The sequence below is a fragment of the Drosophila subpulchrella genome, chromosome 3L (genome assembly GCF_014743375.2).
Source record: "Drosophila subpulchrella strain 33 F10 #4 breed RU33 chromosome 3L, RU_Dsub_v1.1 Primary Assembly, whole genome shotgun sequence".
Classification (NCBI taxonomy): Eukaryota; Metazoa; Arthropoda; class Insecta; order Diptera; family Drosophilidae; genus Drosophila; species Drosophila subpulchrella.
Genome location: NC_050612.1, coordinates 27,481,003 through 27,503,153, shown reverse-complemented (window position 1 = coordinate 27,503,153; position 22,151 = coordinate 27,481,003). Strand labels below are relative to the sequence as shown.

At 44.8% G+C, this 22,151-nt stretch overlaps 5 protein-coding genes and 3 non-coding genes across 13 annotated transcripts; 3 read left to right on the top strand and 5 right to left on the bottom strand.

Moving 5' to 3' along the window:
* The first annotated feature begins 70 nt into the window (after window positions 1–70).
* Window positions 71–1,825, top strand: LOC119554050 (putative neutral sphingomyelinase). Its single transcript, XM_037864789.1, has 2 exons — window positions 71–248; window positions 335–1,825. Exons 1-2 carry the CDS (start codon window positions 208–210, stop codon window positions 1,605–1,607), a joined length of 1,314 nt encoding a protein of 437 aa, XP_037720717.1. The 5' UTR covers window positions 71–207; the 3' UTR covers window positions 1,608–1,825.
* A 280-nt stretch (window positions 1,826–2,105) lies between these two features.
* LOC119554051 (60S ribosomal protein L28) lies at window positions 2,106–4,062 on the bottom strand. Its single transcript, XM_037864790.1, has 4 exons — window positions 4,016–4,062; window positions 2,961–3,060; window positions 2,469–2,711; window positions 2,106–2,288 (listed from the first exon to the last, which is right to left on the bottom strand). The coding sequence occupies exons 2-4, from the start codon at window positions 3,051–3,053 to the stop codon at window positions 2,190–2,192; spliced, it is 435 nt and encodes a 144-aa protein (XP_037720718.1). The 5' UTR covers window positions 3,054–3,060; window positions 4,016–4,062; the 3' UTR covers window positions 2,106–2,189.
* LOC119555738 lies at window positions 3,127–3,201 on the bottom strand. Its single transcript, XR_005219929.1, has one exon. It is a non-coding gene; the product is annotated as a small nucleolar RNA CD11 (small nucleolar RNA).
* Window positions 3,343–3,417, bottom strand: LOC119555737. Its single transcript, XR_005219928.1, has one exon. It is a non-coding gene; the product is annotated as a small nucleolar RNA CD11 (small nucleolar RNA).
* Window positions 3,555–3,629, bottom strand: LOC119555735. The gene has a single exon (XR_005219926.1). It is a non-coding gene; the product is annotated as a small nucleolar RNA CD11 (small nucleolar RNA).
* A 437-nt stretch (window positions 4,063–4,499) lies between the features above and the next one.
* LOC119555074 (eukaryotic translation initiation factor eIF1) lies at window positions 4,500–6,135 on the top strand. Of its 2 annotated transcripts, XM_037866284.1 has the most exons (4): window positions 4,527–4,544; window positions 4,606–4,657; window positions 4,879–5,036; window positions 5,786–6,135. In XM_037866284.1, the coding sequence occupies exons 2-4, from the start codon at window positions 4,630–4,632 to the stop codon at window positions 5,930–5,932; spliced, it is 333 nt and encodes a 110-aa protein (XP_037722212.1). In that variant the 5' UTR covers window positions 4,527–4,544; window positions 4,606–4,629; the 3' UTR covers window positions 5,933–6,135. The 2 variants fall into 2 exon arrangements, with proteins under 2 accessions (XP_037722211.1, XP_037722212.1); XM_037866283.1 differs by having other exon boundaries at window positions 4,500–4,657.
* A 381-nt stretch (window positions 6,136–6,516) lies between these two features.
* Window positions 6,517–17,099, top strand: LOC119555423 (la-related protein Larp4B). Of its 5 annotated transcripts, none has more exons than XM_037866789.1 (9): window positions 6,517–6,809; window positions 8,473–9,325; window positions 9,392–9,641; window positions 9,721–10,101; window positions 10,461–11,031; window positions 11,091–11,632; window positions 11,812–13,693; window positions 13,802–14,152; window positions 14,207–17,099. In XM_037866789.1, the coding sequence occupies exons 2-8, from the start codon at window positions 8,487–8,489 to the stop codon at window positions 13,951–13,953; spliced, it is 4,617 nt and encodes a 1,538-aa protein (XP_037722717.1). In that variant the 5' UTR covers window positions 6,517–6,809; window positions 8,473–8,486; the 3' UTR covers window positions 13,954–14,152; window positions 14,207–17,099. The 5 variants fall into 5 exon arrangements, with proteins under 5 accessions (XP_037722717.1, XP_037722716.1, XP_037722715.1 ...); XM_037866788.1 differs by lacking the exon at window positions 6,517–6,809 and adding an exon at window positions 7,183–7,676; XM_037866787.1 differs by lacking the exon at window positions 6,517–6,809 and adding an exon at window positions 7,183–8,081 and having other exon boundaries at window positions 14,210–17,099.
* Window positions 17,100–18,693: 1,594 nt separating this feature from the next.
* Window positions 18,694–21,770, bottom strand: LOC119554855 (probable protein phosphatase 2C T23F11.1). The gene is made up of 4 exons (XM_037865935.1): window positions 21,632–21,770; window positions 20,750–21,122; window positions 19,675–20,005; window positions 18,694–19,598 (listed from the first exon to the last, which is right to left on the bottom strand). Exons 2-4 carry the CDS (start codon window positions 21,029–21,031, stop codon window positions 19,096–19,098), a joined length of 1,116 nt encoding a protein of 371 aa, XP_037721863.1. The 5' UTR covers window positions 21,032–21,122; window positions 21,632–21,770; the 3' UTR covers window positions 18,694–19,095.
* Between the last annotated feature and the right edge of the window lie 381 nt (window positions 21,771–22,151).

The window sequence follows — 22,151 nt, the reverse complement described above, 5'->3', positions numbered from 1 at the left end:
AATTTTATACAATGACATGTGTAATAAGGACTGTTTGCCCACTAAGGGTTAAGAGTAGTTATTTTTTTGGCGTTCTACAGACGGTCACATTGTGGCTATATATCTTTAAAAAAAACAACCAAAATCAAAAAGTTATCTTATCGCCGCTCCCGCGCCCGTTATTCGATTGTAAGCATGCGAACGTGAAAAGCGGACACCAAAGTCGCGATGTTGCTGCTGGAGCTGAACATTCTGACCCTGAATATTTGGTGAGAGCGGGCATCTCCTTCTAAGGCGTCTGGAGCCCCAGCACCATTGACCTCGATCCGTGGAGACTAACTATATGTATTTGCAGGGGCATACCATATGTGTCGAGTGATCGTGGACCCCGCATCGATGCCATCTGCAAGGAGCTGGCCAGCGGGAAGTATGACATTGTGTCCCTGCAGGAGGTGTGGGCACAGGAGGACAGCGAGAGGCTGCAGAAGGGCACGGAAGCGATCCTGCCCCACAGCCACTACTTTCACAGCGGGGTAATAGGCGCCGGTCTGCTGGTGCTCTCCAAGTATCCCATTCTGGGCACGCTGTTCCACGCGTGGTCCGTCAACGGCTACTTCCATCGCATCCAACATGCGGATTGGTTTGGCGGCAAGGGTGTGGGCCTGTGCCGCATCCTGGTCGGTGGCCAAATGGTGCACCTGTACAATGCCCACTTGCATGCCGAGTACGACAATGCCAATGACGAGTACAAGACGCACCGCGTCATACAGGCCTTCGACACTGCTCAATTTATCGAGGCCACCAGGGGCAACTCGGCGCTGCAGATCCTGGCTGGCGATCTCAATGCCCAGCCGCAGGACATCTCATACAAGGTGCTGCTCTACACATCCAAGATGCTCGACAGCTGCGCCTCTGACTCTTTTCGCACCCACGAATGCCAACACAACTCGTATACATCTAAGCAGGCTCGAGAAAGAAACCCCCAGGGCATTCGCATCGATCACATCTTTGTGCGTGGTGGAGATCACGTGAATGCTGAGATAGCCGAGTACAAACTGCCGTTCCCGGAACGAGTGCCCGGCGAGAAGTTCAGTTTCTCGGATCACGAGGCAGTGCTGGCCAGGTTGAAATTATTCAAGCTGGTAGCTAGGACGGAGGAGCCAGTGGCCACGATCGAGGTGAACTGCCAGGTGGAAGAGGGCGAAAGCTGTGCCGTCAGGGAGCTGGGGGCAGGCGATGCTCAGTCCGGAGAAGACGATCAGCCGGAGGTCCAGTGCAATGGCAGCTCTACTTCCATCCAATCCATGCCCGCCGCCAGAACTGCCGCGCTTCACGAGGCTCTGGCCCTGTGCGATGCTTCCCTGCTGCAGCTGAATACAGATCGGATTCTGTACTACAGCGCCGCCACCTTCCTGTTCGTCCTCCTCGTCCTGCTGGTGGAGTTCACAGCCCCCGTGGGCATGCGTACCATCTTCCTGCTGCTCAAGTTCATCGTGTTTGGCGTGATCCTGTTCTGCGTGTTCATGGCCTCCATCTGGAACTACATGGAACGAAATGGAGTCTTGCAGGGCAAGAAATCCATGGAAGTGATGCTGCACCATGCCCAAAAGTACGAGTACTTCTACTGAAGCTGTGTGGAGCAACCATGCTCAATGCGCATTTAAAATCCATGTGTACCGTAGTTAAGCTAGCGTTGTATTGTCTATGACAAGAGTTTACCATAACTCTGACTTGATCTTTTACGTCCTGTAATCTTGCAATGCATTTCTCTCTCTTCATGTGTAACGTCATCCATATCCCAGGAAACATAGTTCAATAAAAGCGACCAACATTAAGCAACACTTAAGGAATGGATCTATATATTTCTTAAAGACTGGTCTATGACATGCAATATAATAGCCTGATTGATTATATTTTATAAGCAAATTTAATGGAAATGATTAAAAAGGTCTGGTAAAAAATGTAAGCAGAATATTCAGACAAGCAGTGGGTCAATAACCTGATTCGAGATTATAAAGGTAGCTCCCTTCGCAGCATTTAGTTCAGGCTAATCATAACAAACCACCTTAAAGTATGCTTTAAATTTTTTAACAAATGGCAGATTCTCCCACAAATGAACACAGATATTAGCTTTAATATTAGGGTGTTTTTAACATTTTTTCTTTATTCTCGAGTAGAAAACAGCTCCGCACAGTCCCATCTGGTCCAGTTTATTCGGGCTTCTTTCCCTTAGAAAGCTCGGCCTTCTTTCCCTTGCGGGTGGCGGGCTTCTGGGAGCGCAGGACAGCGGAAGCACGGCGGAGGGCAGCCTGTAACAAAGAAATTCATTAGAATGGGCCAATCAAACGTTTACAAAACTATATTTTGGTTAGGAGCCTCAGATAATTTTTTCAACACGATCATTCTGCGATCTTGGTATGTAGCATTAAAAAAAGATCATCATGACAAGAAACAAAACAGATTTTTCCTCGAGTTTCGACGATATTTACCTGTGTCAGGTCCTTGCGGTATTTGGAGCCGATGAGCAGGTTCTTCAGCTTCTTCAGGGAACGGCGGGGGCCGGACTTGAAGTCAACACGCACGGTGTTCTTGGCGGGACGCTGGGCATACTTGCCCTTCTTCAGCACAGCGGTGAAGCCCTTCTTGTCGGCGGCGGGCACGACTCCCAGGGTCTTCTTGTGCACGATGCCGCTGTAGCGGTACGAGCTCACGCTGGCCAAGTTGTTTGGCTCCTGGAAGGGTTTATATTTTAATTAGTTATTTGTGCATTACTATCTCAAAGCAAGGATATGACCAACTTTTGTCAGATTAGAGTTACTATCAAGTTGTATTCAAATATCATTGTGAAAGTTGTAAGTTGGAAACATCATTGAAAAAGGTTCATTACCACGATTATAGATCATTTTAAAATCTTGAACGTGATAGTATTTTAGATTCTCTATAAACGTGGTGTCTTAATTGACAAGATCACATATACTTACTGTGCTGAAGGGCTTCTTAACATCGCGCTTCTTCAACAAGAAGGCGTTGTTGTTGCGAATGATCAACCAATTGAGGTGCGAAGAGGTTGCCATCTCAAGTCTGTAAAAGAATTAGGAACAATAATTAGTAATTACTCGACAGGATTCAAATACTCCAAATTTTGTTTGGGTATTTCAGTTTTGGGTGATGAATATAGTCTTCAAGAACTCTTCCGTTAAATCAATCCTCATTAAGACAAAACTGAAGTACTCAGGATATGTTTTGATGCTTACCTTAATAATCGAAGTAGACACAAATGCAATCAATAAAAGGAAACATGGAATAAAGAAAGAGAAGATGATTAGATACACAATTTTTATAACAAAACCTTAAAAGTTCTTGGCTATTTTTCAGTTTTGGGTGATGAATATAGTCTTCAAGAACTCTTCCGTTAAATCAATCCTCATTAAGAGAAAAGGAGGCACTTGATATAGACACTTTGTGCTTACCTTTATAAGAAAATCAATAGATAAACCATCCCAAAGGGTAGACATGAAACAGAAAGAAAGTAGGTGATTAGACTCGTGTTTTTAAAAAATATATAATGAGGTCTTGCATTTATTCAGTCTTGGGTGATGAATATAGTCTTCAAGAACTCTTCTGCTCAATCATTCATCAGAGGCAAATAAATCAAGCGATTTAAGACCACACGTGTTCTTACCTTCAAGGGAGAAAAAATCCGTATAAAAGGACAGCGAGGGCGCAGCATGAAAAGAAAGAGAAACAGGAAATTAGATTGGATATTAAACAAAGGGAGCTTAGTTAGGTAAAATGCATTTGTATATCAAGTCCAGTCTACTTTTGTCACTAAAATAATTAACATTTTTATTCACTATTTGCCCGCTGTGCTGCACGTGTGGGTAAAACTCAATTTACCTCCTAAGTTCAGCGGGCCGGCAGCCAAAGTGAAGGAAACACGTGGGGCAGGCATTGTGCCTCAACACTTTCGGAGCGTTAAGAACGCTGAGAGAACGCTAGAACTTAACCAAATCGAGACAAAACGCAAAATGCCCACCTTTTCTCGTTGAAAGACAAGCAGGAAAGAAATATGGCAGCCCGGCATAGCGCGAAGTTGGCTGCGCTTGCCGAAAACACAGTGCTGCATTTGGGGCCCAGCGAGTTGGCAGGCCACCTATCGATAAGAATGCTATGGCCCTGGCACGCGTTGCCAGAAAATAATTGTTTGTTTAAATATTCGGCGTACAATATAATAATATTCAATAGCCGCTACAGAAACGATAAATTTAAGTTATGTTAATATCCTTGACTTAAAAGATATTTGCTTATACCTCTGTGCTGGTGGTTCCTATGCCATGTCTTTTTTAATTCAATTAAAATTTAAATTTAGTTAACAACACTTTTATAAGTCTAAGTCCACTAACAATTCTTATTAGCTTTTATAAAATGTAAATAAAAATTATTTAAACAATCGGAGGTTTCGGGCGCTGCCACTGTTCAGAAAACATCGATAGTATCGAAGAGAAATCGATTTTTTTTCCAGCTCTAGTCTACTTGTCAGACACATTTCCGAAAAAACTCACTCAGTAAAACTTTAAATTAAAAGTTCAGATATCAACAGACCATTTCAAAAAGTTTTTGTTTTAGGCTGTGGTTTGTTTTTATTGTCGTATGTCCATCCAGAATTTAAACACTCGTGGTAAGTGGTGGGTCTGATGGGGGGACTTTTCCTCGACTCTTACACATGTACATAAAGATGGCCGCCCTGCTCGTCATCATCGCACATACATACATACACAAACGCATTCTGGGGCAAAAGTAAAACACGCTGCGAGGGTGTGATTACATGCCTTACATCCCACCAACATCCATCGAATACCCCGATAATCGCAATAATCAATTCCATCTTCTGCCTTACAGACCCCTTTGCTGATGCAATCAAGGGCAATGATGATGATATTCAAGACGGGCTAGTGCACATAAGAATCCAGCAGAGGAACGGTCGCAAGACGCTAACCACTGTCCAGGGCCTGTCCGCGGAGTATGACTTGAAGAAGATAGTCCGCTCCTGCAAGAAGGTGGGTTTATCCATGGGATGAGTCAGGTCAACATCCCCCTGGCACGCAGCTCTGTGCCAAGCATACAGCTGTGGTCAGCGAGATAGGATACAGAAAATCAAATCACTCTTTCCACCTGCTAAATCCAGTCATATCTGGACATTCACCCTAAAGTACAGCATCATAAAAAGCAGTGTAAATATTTGTCACGCAGTTATTGATTTCTTTGAGGTCAGCATAGTAACCATCAACCTGCTTAACTCAATAATATTTTTTTTGGCTTGCAGATTAATATAAACAAACTTTAGGGCTCCTTAGTAATGAAAAGCATTTTAAGAAGCTAAATACCTATGGTAAAAAACAGTAGACTAGCATTCGTTCTGTAAAGCCCACATAGATGTGATGCATTACAACTTTCTTTAAACCACGTAGTCAAAAATTACAAATCAATTATAGGGTCCTTAACATAGTTCAAAATCGGATCCGAGAATGATAAATTTTGTTCTGCTAGATCAATGGTTAAGCATACCCATTAACACATAGTATATCTATTGATTTTTCGTACGTCAGCTCAATATTCCACCTGCAAAATAAATCCATACGTTACCTTCTCGACGTAAGGAAGCATTTTGTCTGGCCGCAACTGTTAAACCAAATAATTGATTAATCCATTCCCATGTAAAGAAAGTTTTCTTATATTTTATTCAAGATTTGATTTTTATTTCCACAGTATTGCATCAAAAACACTAATTCATTCCAATCATTCACAGGAATTCGCTTGCAATGGCACTGTAATTGAGCACCCAGAGTATGGTGAGGTCCTCCAGCTCCAGGGCGATCAGCGTGAGAACATCTGTCAATGGTTGACGAAGGTGGGACTAGCTAAGCCGGATCAGCTCAAGGTGCACGGCTTCTAGGCGGACGAACAAAAATACAGTGTGAACTTTCATACTACTATTTCATTCTTAAGCTCTACACAAACACCCCCAAAAACTTGCAAAAGTTCTTTGTTCCGATTAATTCAAACACTCTTGATAGAACATTTAAACGAATACAGAAGCAATAGACCATTAACTGAGAACAATGTTATAAATAAAATTAAATGTTCAATTTAAATAAACGAATGTGTGCGGGCGCTGTCGTAGCATAATGGGACAAAAATTGAGTTTAGTTTGTCTTTATTTGGTAATTTATTTTGTAATTGGTTATTTTTGATTTTAGGAAGATAGCAATAAGTCAAGGAGATTGTATAAATATTTTCAAAAGCACTGGGCCATTTATATTTATATTTAAAATGAAAGAGTTCTGTCCTTTTTCCTTTAATATTCAACACTGAAACAAGTATTGATTAACTTAATTGCAAATAGTTATTTTTAAATTTGAATTTATGTTAAACCGCCGCGGACTGTGTCTCCGCTTAGTGAGGTTTCGCACCTAGTACCAATAATTTCTTTGACGTTTCTCGGTATTTCTGACAGGTTGGTGTGCAGTCACATCATTCAGGCACAAAAAATAGGAGCGCGAATTTTTTGCGTGTGTTGCTTTTAGTTGGGAAAAAAGGGTTCCGTGAGTGTCCAACGACAAAAAAATCGTCCTAGAACAAACGCGACATACTTCATTAAATTTCTCTGCGATAATTAACCAGCACATCGTCGGGTGCAGAATTCGTGCGTGGAACGCTTGGTGTTTCGTTTGGCCAAATTTAACAAGTGGTTTTGTGGCCCATCGCGGTTGCAGCTGCACAAAATCGGCGTTTGCAGGCGGAGTAGCCCGGGACTCCTTTCATCCCCAGAGGTAAGTGAGCTTTTAGACATAATTGTGCAGGTCATTTCTTAGGGGAGAGGGGCAAAGGGGCTGGAATTTGCTTAGCAATATTATGTTCTTGCACGTTTCAGGGTTGCCACCTTGCAGCAGTTGGCGTATTTATCGGTATTCTGGCACCAGCATGTTGGTATTTTTTCGGTAGCTTACTTTGACATTTGTCAAATTCTTGACAAAAATCAAGCAACCATTTTAACATTACTGTCCAAGAACTTCTAGAAAACGTGTGCTGACTTGCATAATATTCTTACTCGACTTTAAAACGGATCCGGGAAACTCGCGAAAATCCCAGTAAGTTTTTTGAATTACTGGTATTTTCAATCGTTTACAACCCTGCTTGTCGATCTATCGAAACGGCGAAAGTTTTCTATGACGATGAGAAGTCGAATTTTTGGATTTTTCGCGTGACAAGTTGGTGGTGAAAAAAACCAGGCAGAACCTTAACAATTCATTTAGCAACTTGGCAAGCGATTGGCAACTGAAAAGCGCAACGCTGGCGGGTGCGGGCGGTGCAAGTAGGGTGTGAAAAGTCGACAAAAAAAATCAATTGCCTCTCGGTCGTTTTCAATTTTCAATTCACATTCTCTGCGTGTGCAAAAAAGCAAAGGAAAAGCGAGAAAAAAAAAATATAGACTGCAAACGACAAAAAACGAAAAAAAGAAAAGAAACGGCGAGCATAAGAAGAAGAGCACAGAAGAAGACGAAGAAGACCGAGGAAAAGGCAACGTAGAAGTTGAAGAAAATGTGCAGGAAAAGGGGCGGAGGAGCAGGAGCCGTGTTTTCGAGTCGCAAGCAGCAGCAGCAGCAGTCCAAATAAATAACCATCATCCATCGATACAAGTAAAAGAGGCCCGGCCTGATTTTCAGCGCTATTCGAATCGCTGAAGTTGGGAAAATACAAGAAATACAAAATATCGCAGTGAAAATCAAATTTTCCAAATAGAAAGAAGAGCTCCTCCTCGTTCTCTCTCGCTCACTCTCTCTCGGCCTCTCCTTCGCTCTCTCTCTCTCTCTCTCCCACTCTCGCGACTGGGTGGCAACGCGTGTGTGTGTGTGTCTGTGTGTGCCTGCTGTGTGTGTGAGTGTGCCGCGTGCGTGAGTGTGTGTGTAGCTCGAAAGAGCAAAAAAAAATAGATTTAAAAAAATAAGAGAAAAAGCAAAGAAGGAGAAGCGAAATAACCGACTGTGTCTTTGTGTGGAATTTCTTGATAATTGCAACATACGTTACCATGGAATACTACCTAGGTTGGTAAAATAGTTAACTAGCTAGTACCAGTGGCTATGACATACATACCTACATATATGCCACCCCCTATATACCACATGCTTCAAATTGTGCACATGTGTGCGTTCGCTTATGCTGGCACTGCGTTTCGCTTGTTTGTTTTTTGTTTTTATTCACTTGAAATCGGCAGAGTTTTCCCAGCGTCTAGCTTCCTCCGATTACGAAAGTTTCCCGTTACGTCTACAATAACAAAAAATTGACCTTGTTTGTACACACTCACACACCACACCACACCACACATACACAGCCGCACATACATAACCACCCACCGCGCACCGCCCACCGCCCACCACCTTACACCCGCCCACCCGTAATATGAAAGCCCAGCTCTTATGTGCAAACCACTTGCAGGAGGATATGTGTACATGAACGGAGATGCAGTCAAGATCCAGCCGCCCGTCTACACCAACGTTCCTGTCGAGACGGCGATGCTAGCCACCAATCTGTTTGGCGCCACCACCCAAATTGCAGCCTCCCCCGCAGCAGCCGCAGCTGCCCACATACCGTTGATCACAGCAGCCGCTGCAGCCGCAGCCGCCGCAGGAGGCGCTCCTCCAGTAGCTCCTCCAGTTGCCGTTGCTCCAGTGGCCACCGCATCAGCAGCAGCCGCAGCCATTGTGCCCGCCCAGCAGCAGCAGGCGCATCCACACCAGGCCCAGATCTTGGCCCATACGCACGTAGCCCACCAACAACAACAACAACAGCAGCAGCAGCAGCAACAACAGCAGACGCTCCAGCAGCATATCCACCACCAGCAGCAGCAGCAGCAACAGCAGTCGCCGCATCCCGCCCAGCATCTGACCTACGGCCATCAGCCGGCGCCTCCACAGGCCACGGCTGGAGGATCAGGAACAGCAGCAGGAGGAGTACCAGGAACCGTTGCAGTAGGTGGCGAGGCCCAGGACACCAACGAATACGCCATCATGAATGGCACACTCGCCCAGACCCAGGACGGCACTGTGCTCTGCTACACCACAGATGCCCTCAACAACACGAATTTAGTTGCCCTCGATCCGCAGCCCCATCAGATTGTAGTGCCGGTCCAGGTTCCTGTCCAAGTCCCAGTGCCCGTTCAGCTGCCAGCGAATGGTTCCGCCGACCAGCAGCAGGGCAGCCACAATGCAGCAGGCGGGGAGGATCCCAATATACCGCTGGACAAGCTCAAGCAAATGCTGGCCACCCAGCTTGAGTACTACTTCTCCAGGTGGGTTTCGGTAGCAAAATCAACTCGAATTTCTTCTAACTCTCCTATTTACTTTCTTGCAAACAGAGAGAACCTGGCCAACGATACTTACCTGCTCTCCCAGATGGACAGCGACCAGTATGTGCCCATTTATACCGTGGCCAGATTCAACTTGGTACGGAAACTAACCAATGACATGAATCTCATCACTGAGGTGCTGCGTGAATCGCCCAATGTCCAGGTGGACGAAGAAGGCCTGCGCGTGCGTCCCAATCGCAAGCGTTGCATCATCATTCTGCGCGAGATATCGAACAACACGCCCCTCGATGATGTCAAGGTGGGTGACTCCTCATTCCTCACTCCTCAGGAATTCCCGAACCAGCCCAAATACTAATTGGATTTTGTTCGCTTTGCAGGCACTGTTCAGCAATGAGAGCTGTCCCCGCCCGATCTCCTGCGAATTCGTCGCCAACAACTCGTGGTACATTACCTTCGAGTCGGATGATGATGCGCAGAAGGCATTCAAGTACCTGCGCGAGGAGGTCAAGGAGTTCCAAGGCAAGCCGATCATGGCCCGCATCAAGCCCAAGTCGTTCATCAATCGGATACAAGCTGTACCAAATAAGATGAACGGCTTTCGTCTTACTTCGCCTCCGACTGCCAACGTCTTTGATCCATCCGGTGCAGGTGCTCCAACAGTAGGCTATGCGGCTGCCCAGCAGCCACGCTATCTGTACACCAATGGAGCGGCCCTCGCGGCTCCCGCCTCAGTTCCGTACAGCAATCCTGTACTGATTGTGAGTATTTTCATTGAGTCATACCTTTCATAGCTGAATGGGATATATATTGATTTATAATCTACTTGTTCTTATCTTGTTGCTTATTTAACTTGTTAAATCGACGTTCTAATGGGTCGAATACTTATCTTTCCGATTGGAATTTAAGATCTTGATTGTTCGCAAAGTCATCGAAACCTAAGTCGAAATGATTCCCATGACTAATACTATAAACGTTAATTTCCTTAATTATCAGTAATATTATTCCAATATGAAATTTAAACACGCTTTTTTTAAATCAAATTAAAAACTAAAACTAGTGACTAAGCAACAGTTGGTACATACACATTTCTTACTTAAATCTTAAATCTCTTTTACAGCCGATTCCTCAGAATCAATTCTACCCCGGCTTGGTGGCTGGACCCTGGCCGCCTGGCACTGTGGCAGCCACTACCGCCCAATGCCAAAACTTCTACGAGATCGGAGGTAACATATTTACCACTAATCCCCTGGCTCCGCAGGCTGTGGCAGCCGGTTTCGCTCAAGCTCCGCCACCCACTGCACAAACGATGGTCACGTCCAAGCCGCAGGGCGGTGGGCGCTACAATAACAATCACCGCGGCAATCCCAACAGCGTGGGCGGTGCCAATTCGGGACCACGCGGCGAGTCGAGGGGCAAACCACCGCGGAACACACAAACTGCCTCGCACATCCAGGGAGGTAGCATTGTGCCCATCCAGATAACTGGCGCCATTCCAGGCGGAATGGTCAGCGTGGTGCCGGCCAACATTGTGCAGGATCCACTGCAGCAGGCCCCCTTGCAGCAGCAGCAGCCGCAGCAAGTGCTCCAGCAGATTCAGCAGCAGCCAACGAGCTCAGCTCAGCAGCAACAGGCCGCGGTGCAGGTGAACAGCTCCACTCGTCACTATCCCATCAAGAGCAACTGGAAGGGTGAGTTTCTAAAGGCCACTTTTGAGATAAACCTATTAATTAATGGTTCTCCAACACAGGTGGCATGCAGAAGAGCCTTGACAAGAGCTATGGCGGTGGTGTGACCACCCATCATCACTATACCACCCAGGTGCAGGCACTGCCCGCCCACAGCCACCATCTTCAGGCTCAGCAGCAGCAACAGCAGCAACAGGGACAATCCCAACAGCAGCACTATCAATTGGCTTCCTCCAGCGCTGCCAGCGCTCCGCAAGTTACCTATGTCTCCACTGCTCCGGCTCAACCGCAGCCCGGCCAGCATCAGCACCACCTTGTGGTTCAACAGACGCAGCCACAGCAGCAGCAGCAGCAGCCTCAGCAGCCGCAACAGGTAGCACTTCAGCAAGTGCAGGTGCAGGAGCTGCAGGAAGCGGGGGACGGCGTTGAGCATGGCTCTCACGCCATGCAGCAGGTGAATCGCAGCAGCAACATGTCTGCCAGCTCCTCCTCATCGCTGGCCACTTCGATTAGTAAGGAGCCACTGCAATGGCAGAATCGCCCGCGTCGTCGTCGGCGTGATGAGGAGGGCGGACTCAACTATTCCCCAGGCGGGCGAGTTGGGGTAAGTAATCTGCATAGAATATATAGCATAAACAACTTGAGAATTGGCAAATTCCTTCGATTGGAATTCAAATTTAACGTAATTTTAAAGACCAAGTTGCTGAACGTATAATATGTGGCTTACGCAAGATTTTTAGTGTGATTTATATTAACCCTTTTTACCGTTCTATTTTATTTCAGCTCTACGGCAGCTCACCCTCAAACCCACATCAGCAACAGCACCTGATGACAACTTCCTCTGGCAGCAATGTACAGTCAGGTGGCGGAACCGATGGCGGCGGAGCCTCCCATCGCGGCGGAGAGCGCCAGAGCCACTACAATACCATCCACGACGTCCCACCGCCCCAGCACCGTGGCAACTACAAGGGCAATAACTACAACCCGCACTACCACGCCCAGCATTCGTCGATGGCCAGTGGCGCGCACCACCACCATCACCACAACGCGCTGTCCTCGCAGCAGCAGCAGCACCACATGACCTCCGGCACTGGACAGCAGGGCTCGGGCCATCACTATCACCACCATCACCACCACAATTCGATTGGCAGCAATGTTGGCAACAGCGGCGGCTTGGGCGTCAGCAGTGGCGGTTCGGGTGGTGGCGGATCCGGCGGCGGATCGGGCAGCAACAGTCTGTCCGGCGGAAGCAACGAGCGCGGTATTCACCACAGCTCCTTGGGCTATCAGGGCCACCAGCATCAGCATCAACAGCAGCAGCAGCAACAACAGCAGCAGCAGCAACAACAGCAGCCGCCGGCCCCAGTGCAGCCGCCGCAATTTGATTTGGAGGATGCCGCCTTTCCACCACTGCCAGCCACGTCAGCCACCGCACCACATACACCTCAGGCTACTGGTGGCGCCTCCCTGCATAACACTACCACCTTGTCCGCATCGTCGTCGGGTCTCGGCCAGAAGCAGGCTCTGCACCAGCAGCAACAACAGCTGCATCAGCACCAGGTGCTGAACAGCAGCGTGGAAAGCGCCGGAGGCGAGGAGCAGCGCTCAAGCAATCAACAGGGAATAGAGAGCAGTAATATCCACATAGCCAACAGTTCCTCCGCCAACAACTGGGCGGAGAACCGCTTGTCTGATGTGGTGCGCACTGGTGGTGGCGCTGGAGGAAAGGGCAAGGCCCGTAAAGACAACCGGCACCAACAGGGCCAGAACCAGCCGCATTTGGCCCACAACTATCAGCAGCAGCAACAGCAGCGTAATCCACCTGTTAGCCCCACGCCTGCCTTGGGTGCTGAGTACGGGCTCCAGCTTCAGGAGAGCAACAATACTAAGAACGTTACTAAGCAGAGCTCCAGTAACAACAATTCGATCCATGTGATAAAGTGTCAAACACCAAATATCAATGCCAGCAGCAAGGAGGAGGCAGCCGGAGCCCAGCAGCACCAGCAGCAGCTGGACAAATTAAACAAGACTGAGGATGAACTGCATCCAAAGCAGCCGTCGCAGCAGCGACTGGTCGAAGGCTATGTCCAGCAGCAGCAACAATTGCCGCCGCTGGCTGGCCACACCGAGTATTCCGCTGCCCTGGCCGCGGGCGCTGGCGCCTGTAGCGTGATGGAGGGTGGTCTGACTACCAGTCTGGCCGAGTGCAGCCTCGGCCAGCACAAGAAGCCGCCCTCGGTGGCCGCCCTGCATGCCAAGAAAGAGGCCAATCTGCTGGAAAAAGGTGCCAGCAAGCACAAGAGCGTGGCCACGTCCACGTCGACAGAGAACCTCTCGGCTGCCGCCACTGCCAGCAAACTGAGCTATGCCCAGGTGGCCCAGCACCACAAGGCTGCGGCCGCCTCTGACAGCAAGGAAACTGGCTCCGGGGGTTCCACCGGCACCCTGTCGCCCACCGGCAGCCATAAGATGGACCTAGTCTTTGGTGATCCCGCCGCCGTGGTGGCAGCCGTTGAGAAGAGTGGCCTGGCCACAGTTTCGACCGAGAAGCGTGCCGTAGGTGGCGCATCCCCAGCTGTGCTGTCCGGCAAAGCGAGCGGTGGTATTCCGGCCACCAACACCACCCAAGGCAGCATTACTGTCGTGGTCTCGGCCAAAGAGAAAGGTAAGTTGCATACCATTTTTCAAGTGATTTGTCAAGATAACTAAACCAGATCGGGATTGTTTTACCTCATTTTGGATGGCTTATTAATCAACTCATTGCTCTCCACAGATAATCGTCCCAATGCCTCCGTTCGCCAACTGAGCAAGGAGAAACAGCAACACCAGCAGCAACATTATGGCTCTGCAACAGAGCACAATACTAATGCCAATGTCGGCTCAGGGACTGGCGGCAACCGCAAGTCCAGGGCCAACAACTCTTAAGGGAAGGGAAGGGGAGAGGAAAGGAGAGGAGAACCGCGTTGCCAAAGCGAGGCAACTGTGAGATACCTTTGCAGGATGCCTCCGAGGATGCATCCGACTGTATATATATGAAATTCCATGTGTAAATATGAGCAAACCTTTTTGTTATACCTATAAGTGCTATAGATATTTACAAGCTAACTAAGGAGGCATACGAAAGGTGAGTTGTGGTCTTACTTAATGAGACGCTTACCCTATAACTTCCATCTTGCAGTAGTTGCCGCTGCTCGAGGGACGCGGAAACGAGAGCAGAGTAAGGACAGAAGGAGCAGCCGGCGACGCTTGGACCAGTTATCATATTAGTAGGCAAAGACGAAGAATGAATGGTGCATACCTTTTCTCCAGCTATATTTAATCAGTTATCAGTTAATGTTAATCTACCTAAGCTAATGTTACCTACACTCGATGGGTAAACACTTAGTTTAGAGCCGCACGAAGGAGCAGACAGAGGAGAAGAGACAAGAGATGAATATGCCTAAGCTATCATTACGATTATCAATAACGATGCCGAGTGAATAAGTCTAAGAGGTTTGAGCCTAGTTAGCCAACTAGCATCGAACGACAAAACAAAACTAAAGCAAGCTAAGCCAAGCAGAGGAAGGGAGAAGGAAATATTAGGTTTTATTGATAAATAACTGATGAACTCATGAATCACACGTTGATTTTACGTTACCATTATCTACGTTTAATATTTCATCATTTTCATTTTTGCTTACACATCAAAACATAATGTTTATAGCCAAAACAGAAGTACACAGATACGAGTACGTAGCGTACATAGCTATGTCTCCGCTAGTCCCACAGGTTAGGGTTACTTCTATTATTTAGATATATATTATATATAATATATACGATTGTTTTGAATCATTGTAACATTTTAACGGATGATCTTGTTTGAGCAAGTCGTTATTTTTTATACAACTTGATTATGGGATTCTCGTACTTAGTTCACGACGACTTAAGGGATCCTTTACACAGACACACCTGAATACGCCTAGACAAACTTAACTTCCTCCCCCCAGACACCGACTCGTGTATACCCCTCATTTTTATACTTATATCGTATATCGTGGGAAGGACTTACATTTTAAAATTGCATTTGTTTCCACATGAAAGCAATTTTCTCAGTTTGATGGTTTCACACGTCTATTTCAACAAACAAAGAACGAAAATGAAATGAATTAAGAAGTTAGTGCATTGCTAAATACTAAACTTTATCCTTACAAAGCGTAGGTGGACACAGCTCAGATCAGCTCATAAGACAAACACTATCTAATGTTATATTTACGACTTAGGACTCTATACAAAAGGTGCCATAAACTAAAACACACACATGAAATTCAATGAGGTTTAGGACAACACAAAATAGGCATTTAAAACGAATTCTTTACCTATGTTTTACTGTCTCTCAATTTGAAAAGATGCTGCTTCATCCTCGCCTCCCCCCAAATTATTGATGCTCATCCTAGATGTACCTTTGCGTAGGATTGCGAATACATTTTAAATATGATTTTCCCTTTTAATTGTTCACACTTTACGCACAAATTGATTTATGGAGTCTTAATTTATTCAAATTTAAGAAGCATGTAAATTGATCCTGAAGCATAAAAACAATTGGCAAGGGAGAAAAGAAAAATAATCAGTAGTCTTAAGAGCGTACACACGATATCTACAAACTATTCTAGGCATAAGAACTAAGTTTAGGTATGCATATATGGATATTCACTCGTAACTTAACAACATTATTTCTTCTGTTAGGTTTTCCTTTATTTGAGAACAAAACGGCTCCGCCCTTTCACTTCCAAAAAAACCAAAACGTAACCAATCATTTTCATTTTTCCATTCATAACTTAACCACAACTCAAACGAAGGAAACCCGCTTATTATTTTTCTTCTCTTTAATTACATGCTTATGAACCCACTGTGAACAAACCGAACAATGTTTTTCCAAAAGAAAAAGTACTAATACTTTCATCCAAAATCAAAACAAAACGAAGGAGAAAAATGAAAATGAACTCTAAACGCAAGACTTCCAACCAAAATGAAATTGAAAATATAAGGAAAAAAAAGAAAACTAAACTGAAAAACCAATATATACACATATATTTTGTTTCTATGAAAACAATCGAATATGCTAAGTGCCTATACTAACTAATATGTAACATACGAGCTGGGTACAGACCGACCACTGAGCCAAGAACCAAAGTGACCCCCATCCGCCCATCGAAACGCATCGCATCCAAGCACACTCAACACAACACGACACAACATACAACTGCCTCTAGGACATAAACAGCAATCAATCATTATTTCAAGCCATTCAATCGCTCATCCAGGATACGGATAGCTGGTTCGATGGAGATGGTGGTCACCACACAGATAGTATACCTTGCTCAGTGTTTCGTCGTGTAACCGCCACACAAAATGTATCTTTAAATAATTCATAGTTTATAGTTTGTATCTTCCCCCTCCAAATTGAAGAAAGACCCAAACTATAATCCGACTAACCCCAACACTCACACACATTTCTTTGGAAAGTTCTCAAATGATTTTGTTGTGCTCATCACTCACTGTCGGCTGCCAACACAAGCGAAATACAAAATCACACACTACACACTAAACAACACACAACACACAACACACACTGTACAGTTGAACCTCAATAGGGCGGACTGCGACTGGGACTGCGGACTGTGCTTTAGGTGAATCAATGGATGAGATGAGGGACAGGAGACCAGGAGGTGGCCAGAGTGGAGCTAACGGATCGATCGATCGATGGGCGGCGGCTCCAAAATTCCGTACAATGAGATGTGATATTATGCAATTGACAAATCATCAATTGTGTGCGACAAAAAAAACAAAAACAAATAAACGGAACGGGGGTTGGCCGCCAATGCCAATCGAGATTGCAACGCCCACTCGACCATGAGACAGTCGACACTTGGACACTTGACCACGCTGTCCATCCAGACGCTGAGATCGAGAGACGAGAACCGTGGCGAGAGATAGAGAAGAGAGTATAGGGTATAGGGAAAGTAAAGGAACATTGTTGATGTTGAATAATTTTAAGGAATACAATAAATTAAATTAAATTGTTACATTGTAAACCTCAGTTCTTAAGTTATTTATTTTTGTATACTTAAGCAGCGCATATGACACCTTGTTATATTTACAAAATAATACTATTGCAAGTTCAGCAGACATGCCACGCCCATAGAGCTATGTATTCCCCACATTGCCACCACACCATCATACCATCCATCCCATTAAACCTCCTGTCCCCACACCACACCAAAAAAAGAAAAACACTCAAAATCACACCGAATCACACACACACACCGCTTAGAATATCGTTTAGTTTTTGTTTACACACCATCCAAATATTTCGTATTATTTAATTTAATGGAATGCCCCCTCCGCAAGTCCACTGTACATACCCTAGGCTATACATTGTTGAGGGCATTCGCCTCTTGATTTCATTCAATCATTCTCTTTGGCACTGCCATTTCCCATATATTTTTGCGTTCGCTATGATTCCCAAACTTTTCTCGACGGTCAGAGATCTTGAGTTGTTTCTTTCATTTGCCTTGGGTTGAATTTACTCCCTTATTTTTACTACTACCATAAACAACAAACAACGCTAAACAAAAAATGCTTACGCACATTGTTATCACTAAAAACAACAACAAAAACACAACAAGAACAACCTGTCTGTTAAAAAACAAAAATGAAAATATGTAATATTAAAAAACGAGAAGAACATGCATACATATATAAATATATATATAATCAATTTGTAATTGTACCGAAATTGATAACTGTAAAGTAACAAGAAGTTTATAAAATTGCATATGATTTAAACTATAAACTAACTATAAAAAAATACAATATCCCTCTATGCAGCAAGCGAAAGCGAAACCAACAGCAGTTATACATAATTGAATGTGTAATATGATGGCATACATATAAATAAAAATATTATAATAAAACAAAACGAAAAAAAAAATACAAACACTGAGAAACAACCAAAAAAAAATTGAAAGCGTAATTCATTTTGTCTCTATAATAGGATAGTTAAGCCTGAACAATTTGTACGTAAAAACCAGACGATGGTGATGATGATGATGAGGAGGCGGAAACCTGTACTCGTAACGACTTAATAGCGAAAAGTTTAAATAAAATTTATACTTGCGAGTTAAAAACAAAATGCGGGCGGAACTTTTCATGATCACTACCCCACTCGAACACCCATACTGACCCTTTTTTTTATTTTACTGTACTACTGTGGGCGAACAGAATTGGTGAATTTCTTTATAAAATGGAGAATCTTTATTCTTCTAAATTAATTCCATCCCCTATAAACTAATCGCCTCACGATAATATACACTAATGCCAACGTTTTTTCCAAGGGCATTTTTCAAAATTTCAGATAAGTAATATTTATAATTTTCATAAAATATTTTAGGAGTCTAGCACAAGAGAGGAACAACAACCTTATCGAATATCCTGTTTAAACCCAACGCAAAGTTAATGTTTTCAAACAATTTCATATCAGAAATTTCTAAAATGACTAACAAATGCTTTTTAAAATCTCCCGTTTTTTTCATAATTTTAAGTTATACATTTTGGGCTACACATTATATTCCTAAATATTCTGTTTTCAAATTCATATTTTAAATGGTCGCCAGTAAAAAATCCAACTTTCTTGGGCACTACAAAACATTTTCTTTATTTATAATTTTGAAACTCTTCGCTCCCTTCTTAAAGATCGATCCCAAACAACTTTGACAAGTATATTTAGGTACATAAATACTAATCGAGTAATACAATTCTTTTTATCCATTTTGCTTGGGCATCACAAAACATAGTAAATCATATAATTATATAGTTAGACAAGGCATATATGTATATACACGCATCGTGGTGGTTACAATTAAAACAAGTATTATTAATCGGAGCAAACATTTTGGTAAGGACTGTGTGTGGTATACGAGTGTGTGTTGTGTTTATATAAAACTTAACCAAGAACACTTGCGTTGTTAAGTATAAAGAGTTGACCTAAGCGGTATTGGAGTAACCCTAATTAATTAATCGTAAGGCGCACTAGTAGATATAGTTCAGCTGCATTTCGGCCGCTGCCAGCAGCGCATCCTGTGACTCTTTCTCCAGCTTCTTCTCGTCGTCCGTGGGACCGGAATTGGGTTGCTTCTGGCAGGGCTTGGACTGTGTTTCCGTTTCCGTATCGGTTTCTGCTTCTGCCTCGGCGGCTTCATCCTTCGCCGCCTTGCCGGTTAGATCATGGTCATTGGCCACCTGGTTGCTGTTCCGGCAGCGGGATATCAGATCGCTGTAGGGACGGTCGTGGAGCAGGCAGACCAACACCACGGTCATATTGTCGCCGCCGAGACCGCCCATTTGGCAGTCGGGCGCCAGGCAGTGGTTCATCAGCTCCTCGCAGATTTCCTCCGGATACATGCCCATGCCGATGCGCGTGCGACAGAACTCGAGCACTTCCGCATTGGTCATCACATCCCAAATGCCATCGCAGGCCAGCACGATGAATTCCCAATCCTCCATGATCTTGCGCGTCTCCACGTCCGGGTATGCTATACAGACGCACGGAGAACAAGAAACAACAAGGTGATAATGGGCAATAAGAACAATGGATGCGGTGATTCTCACCTGTGACGATTTGATCTTCCGGCTTTTTGTTCGACCGCTTGAAGACAAAGTCGCCGAGTGCCCGGGAAAGTGCCAGGTTGCCGTTGACCCGATTGAACTCCACCCAGCCGCCGCCATCGATGATCCGCTTGGTCTCCGCCTCGTTGTTGGGCTTGTGGTCGAGCGACAGGATCTCCAGCTGTCCGTTCACGCAGGCAATGGCCCGCGAGTCCCCGGCATTCGCGCAGTACAGCTTGTTGTCTTTCACCAGGACTACAACGGCCGTGGAGCCGGCCATCTGGTCGCCCCATGACTCATTGTGTAGCATTTCGTAGTCTATGTCCAGAAAGCCCTGCAATTGCATCAGAGGTTGTGAGTAATGTGTAATTCTGAGATGAGAAATCAGGTTTCTAGTTGGGCTTAAAATGTACCTAGGCGAGATGTACCCTAAAAATTTAAATAGTTTTTAAATTCTAAGGTTATTCACATTATGAAACTTTTTTTATAACACTGAATAGTCCTAGGAAAGGCATTCAATTTTTTTGTAATACATTATAGGTATATGATATTTGAAACCTAAGAAAGATAAAAAGGTAAGAAAAAGTACCCAGGTGTGGATAGAGGTATTATAAAGCTTTTTTTCCTCCATCACTTATCTTTAGTTGGTTGTCTATAAATCTAAGTGACGCAAAAGTATTGCAGATGAGTAAGAAGGAGTTGATATGGGAACAAGGAACGAGGTAAATGCCTTGATGTCGCTACGAACAGATAACTTTTATCAAATATCAATAAATATGGATTTATAATATTAAGAAATATTTCTTTGTAGTAATCGGAACAGCAACTTTATAAGGGAAGCCCATAAAAATACATCTAAAAAGATATCAATCCTTATTGGCTTTATCGACAACTCTTTTGATATATCCAAGTTAGGAAAGGTTACTGAAATATACCGATGTTTAGGGGGTGTTACTTGTACCTAATCGATGTAAGGAGGGTTACTACAACTCTAGGTACATTAAGCTTTTCAACTTTCATTAAAGATCTTTGGATGTCGCATCTCACGCCATCTGGAGGTGATTCTCCCGTGACTCACCTGCTGCAGCGCCTGTTCGATGTTGTCGTTGTACTCCGGTCGCTTGAGCACGAACTTGTGCAGGTGCTTGCCGGCATACTGGGCCACCGTGGCCCCTCCATGGCCATCGTATACGGCGAAGAAGGCCGCTCCCGGATCGTCCGGCAGGGACAGGATGTGGGTGTGCGAGTCCTCCATGTTGATGCGCCAGCCCTGCATGCAGCTGGAGCCCACGCGGAAGGCAGCGTTCTGGCAGTAGGAGGACTCCTTGGCGGTCACCGGTTCCGAAAGAGTCTGACCCATTGTGATTTGTTGTGTGGTGTTTATACGGTGTGTGGGCGGTGTTGTGGGTGGCGGTGGCGGTGGTGTTGTGTTATCGATTTACGTCGCTTTTCTGCGGGAAGAAGTCGTACAAGCACACGGGTTAAGTTAATTACGAAACTGGCTACGGACTATACTGACTACTGACTACTGAATGCCCGACCAGCGACTAGCGACTGTCAACTTCAGATACGCGTGGGCCCTGGAGATTAGCATATCAAAGCTATAAGCAAACAGACGTGAAGATTTCAGGGCCGGATCGCGATCCGGAATTGGGTTTGGGTTTGTGTTCTGGTTCAGTTTCAGTTTCTGGTTATGGTTCGAACGGGTTCAAAGGGCAGGTGATAAATGAGAGCCGATAAGGCAGACTTTCCGCTTTCCGTTCGGCGGCCCAGCAATCATGCGCTCCGTAATTGGTTCACAGTTTGCAGTGGACCCTAAACTTATGCAAAAAAAAAAATAAGAAAAATGAAAAAACAGGCCAAGAAACGGAGAAGTGGAGAGAACTGAAGAGGAAGACGAGGAGCAGCGGACGCGGAGTAGTGGCAGTAATTCCAATTGCCATCGGCTCTGAAAACCCACCTGGCGTTCACCTCTTTTGCTCGCCCCAACAAACCGACTCCGCATCAAAAAACTGTTCAGTAAAAAATTATTAAAAACTGCGCGTGTTTATTTTTTTTATTTGGTTTGTGCTTCGCAGTGTGAACGTGGACGGGCTATGGGAAAAATGCAACGGTTATTTAAACTTTAAGAAAGTTTGAATACCTGGTCTTACTAATTTTGGTATTTTACAAAACTAAGTAAGGGTGGATGTCATCGCTAAGACCGCAGCCCTGGATGGGCTGTGTCCTTACTAAACCATAACTTAACAACACTGGGTCTTTGAACTTTTACAGCACTGGCGGTTTTGGCGGTTTAATTTGAATTTAAAATGATTTGATTTAAGAAAAAAACTTCGTTTATATTCTTAAATTGTACAGTTTATCGATTATCTTTTTGGTCTTTCCTTAACATTATAATTGTGAATACATTCACTTGCAATTTTAATGCAAATTTCATATAAAGCGGCTTCCCTTTTCCGCTTCTCACTTCGTTTTTTATT